Below are 12,500 nucleotides of genomic sequence, written 5' to 3'. Positions count from 1 at the left end.
AGACAAAGTTAATCCACTGAGCAGAAAGGAGTTTCTCAACCATGGTTTGCAAGAAAAAATGTCACAAATACTGTATGTGGTCAAGAGTGAAGCACAATCAAGCTAATAAGAAAGCCAGATTGCTGCAGAAGTGGGCTGCTTGGGCTCTTCCAAGACAGCTAGCAGGTTACTATAAATATTCAGGACATTACTACCTTTAACCTTATTTAAAGGTATTTACTTTAAATCTTCCCACCTTGTCATTTTCATTAGTACTCAGCTATTCATTCAGAAACATACAAAGATAGAGAAAACACATTTTTATACATCTTGTAAAACCTGCTGAAGACAGCACAGAGTTTACACCCAGAGAATGTTGCTTAATAGGTTTGTACCATTACAGGGGAGTCATCTGACTCCTACATATGTAGCTTCAGTCCTAATCTCATAATATAAACAAACATTTTTGTAATGCTGACGAAAAAATCACTCAAGAACTATGGTTTGGGAAAAAAAAAACAAAAACCCACAAGCCTGATCATCAGCAACTATTAAGGATAAAAAAAGCTAAAGTAAGAGTGTTAACCCTTTAAGACAAAAACTTTTAAACAGAAATTGCTAACTTTAAGTGGTAAATTATTCACTGTGTCCCAGTAGCCAGGGTTTACAAAGTCTTACTAATCTCTCATTATAAAATTCTCAACTTGAAATGAATGAGTAAACTCTTAAATGACTGACTTAGGCAGGTGAACCAGTGCTCAAGTGATCATCATGAAAAAGCAGAGCACCAAAACCTGAAAAAAAGTCAGTTACAAATAAAAAGAGCTTTTGTGAGACGCATTGTCAAAAGCAGGTTCTGAAGAGACACTGTTCTACAACCCTGAATACAAAGTCATTTCTGTGATCTTACAATTGGTTTACTATGTGCCTCACACAAACTTCAAAACACATTTCACAAAAAAAGGTAATCACAGAGCACAATAGATTTGGAATTATAATTTAATAAACTGACAGAGGATGCTATAATTTTATCTTTGTTTACATTTTTGCTGTTAGGACTTACTATTCTACCTATGTCTTCCATGTAGCCTGTTATTCCCATTGCCCTTAGAAGCAGACCACAAAAAAAATCCAAACCCATACTCTCCCTGTCTCTCCCCAAAGTGACACAAAATCATGTCCTGCAGGCACTGAGACACCTCTGCTGCGTGACTTAGAATTTTCAAGTCTACAAAACCAGAAACCTACTAGCACAAAAACATGTCCCTAAAAAAAAAAAAAGTAAAATAGGATTGTAACCGAAATCTCCTGATTTAAGTAGGTAACAATTGAAGCTCATTAACATACAACTAGACAAGTCTATCCAGAAAAGCAGAAGAAGAGGGTAACTGATACAGAATGAACTATTCTGTTGGCAACAGGAGCCAGAAGAAAAAATTAAATTTCAAAATACCGCTAGTTCTTATGGCTTTACACTCTTAAGTCAAATATTTAGGGTTCCTTTAAAGACAACTTTATTGTTCCTTTAAATACAAACTACTCTGAGGAAGCAAGACAGAGAAACGCTAAAGAAAGCTCAAAAAAGTAGGAAGCTGTGCATTGTTGCCAGTCTAGACAATGGAATTTCCCTAGTAAAACTCAAAGCTTTACTAATTGGTATGGATGCTTTTTTCCTGAAATGTTTCTAATGTTAACCAAAAGATAAACCTGATCAAGAAACTTGAGGAAAATAGCTACTGCAAGTGTTCTGGAGAAATAACAAAAGATTTCATACAGTATTCTTAAAAATAAGCACACACTTCATCTAACAAGAGAAGAGATAATATATGCAGAAATCTGGACAACAAAGAGAAAGTCTCCAATCTTCTAAGAAAGGTATACACGCACTACTTTTACCAATACATACTGCAGCCTGGTGAATATGATTTTATTGTCAAGGGAAATCAATTCCTTGGCAGAGTTTTGGGTATTTGGCCATTAAGGAAAAGAACACACTAAATTAACAGAGCCTACTCATATGAGTCATTTCGTTTGTCTTGCGTTATCTGTGAACGTCCTCCTTGACTGCTTTTGAAAGAGTGGGTGGATTGGAATAGCATAGAAGTCTGCATTTTGCAGATGGGAACAGTAATATGCAGTTCACAAAAATTGCACAGATTATCTTGTGACAAAAAAATGGCAATCCATGTCCAGTATTTTACTGATAATCTAGTCAATGAAGAGATTTAACCTCATAAAATGTCCCCAGAGAACTTATTCTTTCAGAAGCATAAGATTCTGGATTTGAATTAAAAAAAAAAAAAAGGCACCCAATCTTTGTTACCTACAGATCTTGAACACGAAGATGCATTAAAAATTTCCTATCAAAACTCTGAAGAAAACTCCACAATCATTTTCCAAATCAACAATAAACTACATGCTTCTTGCTGTTTTAAGAACTGTGCTATTAAGACAGAAGGTCCATTTCTTCAGACCCATGACTAGGTAAACAGCAGAACATCACATGGGTATTCAGATAAAGCCTGTCTCTTATGAGTCCCTTTCTACTACTCCCACTAAAAGGCTTAAACTAGTCACTGTTTTCCTGGACCCAGAATTACATCGTGGAACACATTTTGTGGTCTGATGACTAACTGCATTATGGGGGGAGGGGGGGGGGGGGAATTGATATTCACTGAGTAAGTAGTTCAGTTTAGTACTTGAAGAGCAACAGCAGCAGAATCCAGTATGAGACAGATGAGAAATTTCAGTGAGAACTAACAAACTGGGCAAACAGGCCCAACCTACATGCTTGGTCTGCACCATAAGAGGCATTATTGCATGATACCTACGGCTTTTATAGTTCTAAAGATAAACATTTCTTACTTGCTAAAGACAGTCATTGTAGAAATCTTTGCTTATAGAAATTAGACCACAATGAAAAGCTGTCAAATTAATCTTTTTAACAGTATCTTCTTGTGGATTCTGACCAATGACTTCGTATGTTTTTATAGCATACTGTTATGTCTCATATCTTCCCCCAACCACGAGCTATTTTGCTCATCACACAACCAGAACTCTGGACAACATAACAGATGGGTGAAGAGGAATACATTCTTCTCCCTTTTTCCTCCCATTTTGTTTAGACAGTAATGCACAGAACAGTTCAAAATAAAACTACATATGGACTGATACACAAAGCATTGTTATCAATTTGTTATCACTTATAAAAAAGAATGACCTCAAGGTAAGGAAATATGTGCAAGATGCATTGTCTTCAGTGTGAATTATCTTCAGTATTAATTATCTTCAGTATATGCCAAACACACATTAACTTCAAGACACACGACTTGAGATATGACAGAACTTTGCTATACAACAGAAAAAGGAAAAAGTGTCTGTAAGGATAGGAAAAAAATTTAGGCAGCCATAAGACTTAGGAAGAAGCTCAACAAGTGGGTCTTTTCTATTCCACTGCCTTTTTTATTAAGACAAATGCTAAGTTCTCTAGTTCAGTTCTACTACTTATTTTGCCTCTTCTTCCTGTGCTTCTTAGCAATTACAGTTGCGCCTACTTTTGCAGGGACTCTTAAGAGGAGGGAAGGACAGACTGTAACTATTGATCTGTCAGTGTAAGTGTCAAAATTAGTAAAACAACCAACATTAGTGTGTGCATGCATGTTTGAAGCCCTTTAATCAAGCAAAAATATTATGGTTAATTTAAAATCACAGCTACTTGGAAAGCGTATTAGAGGCCGGGTGACAGGTAGATCAGTTACCAAGTCTACACGTTTCAGTTTTCGATTTTGCATATGAACTTCATTCTGTATTTCATTAAAGGCTGCAGTCAAGTTAGCCATTTGGAATCATACAGCACGGAGAACCAATAATGCTTCAAATAATCCTTAAGACTGGTTTTCCAGTACTTATTTTCCCCTCTGCCAAAGGTTAAGAAAATGTGCCAACGTGAATAAGGAGAGCTACCAAAGTGCAGCATTAAGAATGGCAGGCACACAAGACTCTGCATACCATCACAGTACCTCTCTCTACTGTTAATTCTTCTAACACCATGGAACATTAGGTTAAATAATCAATGCAACATAACCTACCTGCCTTTCACAAAGAATAAGCTACCTTAATCAGACACCACAAGGTAAAGCATGGGCACATTGACAAAGCTACCAGCACGTGTCAAAGCCCCTTGTTTGCTATGCTCAGGCAAAGGAACCTCTACTATAGAGTACACAAAAATCCAAGTCAAAAAAGTGAAGTTAATATGTCATAAGTGGAGATTTTCAAATTGCCTTATAATTTGTGAAAATGGCACAGTAACTAGATGTTATACACTGAGTGCCACTGTCATGTTCAATATATCTCAGCTTCTAGAAATGAAATCATTTGAACTTTCAACTGTTTTCACTAAAATATTTCTGAAGAAATATCACCTCTCTTCCCTATACAAATATTTGTGGGATGATTTCTCACTGCAACATAAAGTTTTAAAGTAACTTCACAGTTTATGCATAAATTAATTTCCTTTTTTTCTACTAGGTGCATCAGTACCAGCTTAAAACCACTTTGCTATAGCACAATTCATGTAAGTAACCTTATGTATTTTACACTTTCTATGTTATAGCAAACAATGATGAATTTGTAAGTAATAATTAGCACATACAACAGAAAACTTCTAAAAAATAACTTCATAACCCATAAATTAGTTGTTTATAAAAGTTCCTCTGAACTACCAGAGAGCACCAGAGAGATACTTGCTGAAAACCGTGAAGTTAAAAGAGGTATTACTAAGAACAAATATAATTAAATTTTTCCATTCTTATCTAAATAAAACACAAGATTTAGCTACGTACAGTTCCAGAGAGCACATCATGAGGGCAGCAGTTGAGAAGGTGGCTCTTGCACACTCTGTCATCACTGAATTTGATTCGCTGACGGGTTGTGTCACCTGCAATATAGAAATCAACACATTCCAGGTTAGAAATCTGGGGAAGCCAGACATGTTCTGCAGGTTACATGCAAAGCGTTAACATTGCCCTGTCCCATAGTGAAGGCCTATGGAAACTAGAACTTAAAACACTGTATGCTTCTTTGCCAAATAACACCAAAACCACAAATACATGTTTTTATGTTCTATAATGCTATTTTTAAATCCTCTCAACTTCACCTTCAAAAATGCAGCGTGAAAAGTGCGTGAAACCAGAAAGACAGCATTAGCTTAAAAACACTTTGCTACAACAGCATTTGTTAAATGAGCTATATAACGTTCTATTCAGATTTTGCATGAAATAGTGATGTATTTGTATGCAACAATTAGCATATAAAAGCAGCCTCATAAACACAAAATGATACACATTGAGTCTTCACTGAATCCCACCTGATATTCATTTTATGATTTTGCTCTTGGATGCAATGCACCCTCTTACTTCTGATGGGAGTAGCATAAAGAGTTGGCAGAAGAATGATTTTAAATGCTTACAAACCTGAAAAAAAGTCAGTCAAACATATGGACATACCCTATATGCAAAATTATTTTACAAATGTTTGCATATCTCTGTATCATAAGCCATTATTTTTTTTTCTTTTCTACATGCTGTTTGTTGGGCTGGAACATCTTAATTATATCTTCATCATGGCAGGTTGTAGTTCCTGCATCAGCAGAAGCATCAACCTGCCCACACACTGAGGTCAATTGCAAGTTTAAATAACCCCATCTTGGAGCAAGACCTGAAGTCTTCAGAACAAAGTAACCAGCTGGTATTTTGGGGATGAGGGCAGGAATATGTTTTCCTTTGAGTCATAACATAATTGTCACTATTTGAGATTTGGAAGAGACACCACTGCTACGGCTCTCTTGTTGTTAAGACACAGGCATGATAACACACCTTAATCTCTCTCAGCATGTATCTATTTATTAATTTTTTAAAACGTAACAACTTGTTAAAATCTCTAATCACTGAAAACCTACTGGTGAATTACTGAAGCAAGGAGGGCTGCTGGGGGAAAAAAAAAAAAGACATACAATGAGTTCAGATAGCAGCCTTTTCCATTTCATCAAGTATTTTAAATAATGTAGATAGATTTTGCAGTTAAAGTTTTTTATGGCTTCATGACCTGAAACACTGAGAATTTTTAATCTATTGAACAATTCAAGAAGCCAAATTCATTACTGAAGTAACTACAACAGAGGGGAATAAAAAACCCGTATCTTATTAGTCAAGCCTTTCTTACTATTATGTAATCAGATTTTTAAATATCAGTTCTATGCATAGGATGCTAATATATAACATTTTCAGATGGGCCAAGTTTCAGATTAGTAAGCAAACAAAAGTTTCCAAAAACACCACATGCTTAATTTGCCTGCAGGATACAACAGTTAAAACCTGTAATCCACAGGCTAAAAGACAGCTTCAAAGCAGTTCAACAATAGGTTTTCTAGAGGGTGACCTTACTGCTTAGTTATACTTACACTACTAAAAATTTAGAGCAATCCCTTTATAATCATGCCTGCTACTGCAGTAAAGAGTTTTTCTTTTTTTTTTTTCTTTTTTTTTTTCTTCTTTCTTTTTAGGAGGTGGATCCATATTTTTTTAAACACATAACTGCGTTTGTTCCACATTCATTAACACATCTGAAAAGTTATTGATAACTCACGGCTCGGCGAATGCGGGGCCTTTCTGACACTCCCTTGCAGATTGATGTAGGCAGGCAAAGATACATTGAACCTTTATAAATAAAACAAGGGGCCAGATTGTTCAGTTTGTATAGAATAATAGACTCTGCCAGCAATTTTAACACAGCATCTAGAAACACACGTTGATTGTAAAGATTCTTCTATATAAAGACAAATGAACAAAATCAAGAAAAGTATTTTAAAAAAAGACAGCTGATGGCCTAATAGCACTAACCTATCAGGAGTCAAGGAGTTATCAAGACCAGAAAATTGCTGAAAGACTCATGGTTCCTTAGGTAAAGTTGGCAAGTAGTATTTTCACAGACGTTACCTCAACATTTAGACATAGCTTTTTTCATACCTCTACCACAACTAGGAACTGATGCTACAACTGCAATACAGTCTTTTTTTCATCTAAGTGGCTAGCATGATAATCACAATTACCAAACTGAGATAAGACAACACGGGGGGGGGGAACGTAGCAGAAACTCATCAATGACAGCCTCAAGAACACGTTCCACATTTACATTTTAAACATTTATTCTTTCTGCACTGAGCCTTTGGTCTAGTATTTAAGAGACTTTCAAAAGACTCCCATACACAGAACATTCAGATATTTACCTTTTCCTTCCTATGAAAAGCAGTTTCATACATTTGCATTTATTTTTAATCTATGCTGTTTCAGAAGGAAGGTTTATCAAAAAGAAAAGGTGTCGCATACTATGTCCTAACAACAACTGAATATTGTGTCCCTCTGGCAGCTCATTCCAGAGTCCGATAGCCTCAGAAGAAAATGCTTTTATTTCTTCATGAATTTTGTGAGCTCCAATACCCATAAATAGTGCAGACCTGTTGGCAAAGACAGACGATGCATTCTGCTGCTGACCTACAGATGAATAATCTTGAGTACGTGATGACCTGGGGTCTACGTGGGCTGCTGGGGGGGGGTGGGGGGCGGGGAGGGCAGAATAAAATCTACAGATCCACTATACACCTGACATTCAGCCTGTAGCAAGAGAGGCTTCTACGGATGCCTTCTAAGAATTAAACCAACATGAACAGATGTGTTCTTAAGCCAAGGACTTCAGTGGTACGTCAGATAACCAAGACACTACTCTTTGTCAAACTGTAGTTAGGTTGATACACTCTTTGTATGGTCAAACAATCAAGTGAATGCTAAGCAATGTTTATGTGTATTTAAAAAAAGGCTTTATATATTCTGTAAGAAGAAAATAATACATCTAGGTACCAAGTAGCTGCAGTCATCTACATTTTAGAAGTATCCTTAAACATTTATAAAGGGGACACTATCACTGATATTTCAGACCTTATTACAAGTTCTATTTTAATAGGTAAATAATTAAATTAGCTCAGAATAGCAACTTATTTAACCCTGCCTCTGAAGAATAGCAGAGTATTCAACTACTTGATCTTTAGGACTCATGCTCATTAAAGGAATCAAAGTAATTTATCAGGGCATTACAGGAGTCAACATCTATTACTATAGGCCATCCCTGTGTTTCCAATTATATTTTCTCCATTAAAAAAAACCCTCATATGATTGATAAAATTTACATGGAGATACAGAAAAAATAAATTTTATTCAAGAAGCAGCAGCTTTAGTTTTACTTAAAGCACCTGGCCCAAACCACATTTCTATAAAAGCCTACTTTCCAGATGAATGGAGAACTTTGAAACAGAATTGAAACCATTCAAGAAAAAAAGCCAAACATCAAGGAAATTTCTACACTTGCACATGTCATATCCTTTATAAGCATAAGGAAACTGCACACTAGAGACACAAATATTAAAGAGATGAGGGCAGTAATGTAAACTTTCTAAAGGAAGTTTTCTAGTTTGTATTAAACATGCTGACTACAAAAGTAACATCAATATGCAAGACCAATGCCTACTGCTGATTAAGGAACATGCAGAGGTTAAGATCACAATGTGCGCTTGTACTATACAATTCACTTTGAACTCCCAAGTCTAATCTATTAACAAACCTCCACAATGTAATTCCTGTTCAGCATATTTTTTATCACAAACCAGCAGAATGAACACTTATGTATCAACAATGCTTAGCATTACAACATGCTTATAACAATGATTTAGTTGATCCAGCATCTCTTACTGTTCTGATATATCCCAATATACTGCTAACAACAATCTCAGTGCATTTATGAGAATTACCCTTTATAATCCAACTGTAACCTCCAATTGCAAACTAATGGTGCAATCCATGCAAAGACAACAATGCGCATTTTCATTTTCATGCCATTGACTTCCTGCGTTAAGCTATATCAACCAAAACTGGTTAGCTTTACACTCAAATTTTTGAAGCATGACTCCCAACATGTTGGCAAGGGACTCCGAAAGCTTTACTCACGAAGAGCTACTAACTGGGTGGAATATCAGGTTAAAGACTGCGTATCAAATTTCATCAGCAAAGCAACCCCTGTACAACAAGTATTCAACATCATTATTTAGTTGAGGCTTATGCAGTCACAGAAGATCCTGCTCCAGCTACACACTGAACGGGCAGCTAATTCTGATATTCTTGTCACTAACACTGGACACATCTTTACTGTAACACCTTTAGAATAATACATTTCTAAGCAGGATTGCTTCTGGTTTACACTATGACTGAATTAATACCTGTGAATGCAGAATATAACAAAACTATTTTTTAGCTAATGCATTACAAGTGGAACAAATATAAGAATGATTTTCTATGAGGTATGAATATGCCCATTTGCTTCTTCATAAATGCCATTTCATACAGTGTCCCAAATCCAGAGTAGAAAAATTCCTCACGTCCTTCATTGTTCCTCCCATTTTTAAGGGCTAAAGTACCAGAACATTGTAACAAAGCCAGCAAATACACACAATTCACTAAACACGATCGTTGCTCTTAGAGCATTCTCATCACTCCTGATTGACAAATAAAGAATCTTTTCATGAAGCTTATATGTTGCTACTACTTTCAGATTTCTGAGCTGGTATCAATTCAACATTTTGGGTAGGTTTTGCAGAAATTAATGTATACAAGATACTTTTTTCTGCCTTTACTTTGCTGCTGATCCATATTTGAAAGAAGAGCTCTCAGAGGAGGCTCTTGGCTCCCTAACCTGGCTCTCAGCCTGAAGCTACCCAAATGTCTAGCAGTCCTCAAGTAATGGACAACAATGTATTGAAAACTGACTTCAAAAAGCACATACTACCTCCCACCTACAAGTGTAAAGCAAAGTGGAAAACAAAATCTATGTGCCCTGAATATACCAACCTCAATCCACCACTCATCCTTAAGTACACAGAGAACTCTTCAATAATCCCATACGAAAACAAAGAAATTAAAAAATGGGTTACAAGTTCTAGATTACACCTGTTACCATATAAAGGGTGTCACCAAACACAGGATTACTTTAAGATAAGCACAGGGGTGTTACTTTGACTCCTCCCAAACAAGGAGGACAAAAAAGTCACACGTTAGTAACCACTAGTAAGGATAACTGAAGTGGCTAGTGTAAAACAGAAAAACTGATTAAGATGTGAACAGATGCAAAAAGGGTATTTTAACTTTCGGTCCCAGAAGATGATCTAGAACAAGAAAAGTTCTTTGCTAGTTAACAGCTAAAGAACCGAGTTAAAGACTCCAAACACAGCAATTCAGCTCAAAAAGCTAGCCAGTGAAGCAAAAGGAGTGTTGATCGGCACTTCATACATAAGGGTTCTGTATATTTAAAGGCTCCAAAGATTTTTCTACTAGTCACATAACATATTTGTTAGGATGCTTGGGAGAACATTTTCATGACCACATGTAAGTCTCAGAAGCACGCACAAATTTACCTGTCTCTTAAGAAGAATCTAATTAACTTTGCTAGTTTTTTATATTTCTAGACTATAACCTAATTTTGATGTAGGGGCAATTATTAAAAAAACCAAAACCATCACCACATTTTTTTGCAACAGTCAAGTCTTAGCAGTTTCAAGACGTTGTATTGTTCCAGGGACATTCAGATCTGCCCTGTGTCTGCACTACTGTAAGAAGTAATGATCCTGCTCCACCCTCTGCTTCTAATCAATTCCTCACACTGACTCTAGCACTCATGCAGCAAGGCAGAGCAGGTAACTGACCTAGCAGAAAATGAACCAGTTGAGCAAGACAAGCTGATTTAAGATAAAACAGGATCTTTACAATCAGGCCTTTTAAAGAAAACTCAGCAATCTTTGCTCATTTCAGCTATATTGGGGGGGGAATCCTGGGGTACTAGTATCAATTGTTAACATTTCACTCAATTTGTAAATGACTATTTAAAACAGTTATGAACCTATTTGTAAGGATCACTCCTGTTTTCTAGAGCATAGGGATGGCAAAACCAGGATTTACCTAAGCATACTATTAAAAAATGTTTAATCAATTTTACAGTTGAAAAATACTGTTTAAAAAAATAAAAATCACACTTTTCTATCAGTTTATTCCTAATACTTCTGAGTGACAAGTTCCCGCATCTCTGGTCATCAACAATAAATTCAACTTGAACTAACCTTTTAACTATTGACATATGTAGTAAAAAGTCCTTTAGTTTAACTGCTAACAGTAAAAAAAACAGTATGAAGAAAACAATTTTATGTAAGTACATAAGATCAGCACCTGGTCTTCAGCATTCCTTATTTGTCAATATTTGGGAAACCCACACTATGTATTCAGCAGTTTATATTTAAGCCTCTCTATTTAAGTATGTCAGGTTATCAGTACTTGGAATGACATACTTCAGAGAAGACTTTTTGCAACCTGCAGTCAAGACTATATTAAATTAGTCCAGCTTTTTAGTAACATCAAGATCTAAGCCACTTTTTTTTTTTTTTTAAATTTTGTCATGGTCCACATCCAATCCAGTTTTCCACTTCTTGTCAGAGAACCATGCAAGAGAAATTTAAGTTAGGTATATTTAAGGTATTTTAAAAAAACACTTGCTTTTACATAATGTGCTTTTCCAGGTGGCAGGTAGCAGAACCATACCTGCCATTTACAGAATGACTTCATTGTACTGACATTAACAATACAACTGCTTTTTAGATATCCCAGATGAATTCTAAGAACTGCAACTCACTGGAAACTCCTGAAGAGCAGCTGCCAAGTCCCTTCTGTTTCACTTCTCTGTCAGGTGCCTGTCACATGAGCAAAGGCAAACACGGAACAGTGGGGCACTGGGCCGGGCAGCTGGCAAGAGGCTGCCTGAACATCACATCCTGGCAGGTACCAGGCAGCAGTACATCACACATTGAGTGATGCCATGTGACTACAAGTGCATCTATCCCACTGCCAAAATTCAGACTAGGAAGGAAGCAGGTTGCCAAAGCAAGTCACGAAGCTCTCGGTTCTGCCTGCCCACAAGCATAGGGCCCTCTGGGAAAGGACACAGCAAGGGGCAGGCCCGGAACCACATACCTAGTTCTAGACAGCCACACGTTGGGCAACTCTGTTTGAAATGAGAAGGCTCCTTACTAACAGTTTATTTCTCATAAATATTCTTACAGCTCAGCAGGTATTTTCTGAATCAATTTGACCAATACAGAACTGTGCTTTCTAGGTGTTCTCAGAGCTTAACAACAAATCCATAAAAACAGTTAATAACTATGTCCTTCGAGCTTCTCCATTCCGGCCCCAGGGACACCAGTTATAATGAGTGTGCACAAACGCCCACAAATTACAGCCTACAGCTCATCTCCTAAAACCATGTTTAAGCATCTCATTGTGGAATTTTCAAAACCATTTTCAGAGCACGTTCCTGTTCTCTACAGATGATACTATTAGCTTTGAAAAAGTAATATAGACTACACATTCAGGCACCAC

The 12,500-nt window shown here is 36.5% G+C and overlaps 1 protein-coding gene across 2 annotated transcripts in view; it reads right to left on the bottom strand.

Annotated features, from left to right (window-relative positions):
* Positions 1-12,500, bottom strand: part of LUC7L2 (LUC7 like 2, pre-mRNA splicing factor) — a 36,204-nt gene that overhangs the window by 20,864 nt on the left and 2,840 nt on the right. The window contains exons 2-3 of one of the 2 annotated variants that reach the window (XM_072867671.1): positions 6,625-6,695; positions 4,824-4,918 (exon numbers count right to left, since the gene is read on the bottom strand). In XM_072867671.1, coding sequence (XP_072723772.1) covers positions 4,824-4,918; positions 6,625-6,695 — 166 coding nt within the window. The remainder of the gene's footprint in view (positions 1-4,823; positions 4,919-6,624; positions 6,696-12,500) is intronic. The other variant, XM_072867680.1, reaches the window with a different exon arrangement.

Source organism: Ciconia boyciana, chromosome 1, assembly GCF_034638445.1.
Source record: "Ciconia boyciana chromosome 1, ASM3463844v1, whole genome shotgun sequence".
Taxonomy (NCBI): domain Eukaryota; kingdom Metazoa; phylum Chordata; class Aves; order Ciconiiformes; family Ciconiidae; genus Ciconia; species Ciconia boyciana.
This window is presented reverse-complemented; position numbering and strand designations above follow the sequence as displayed.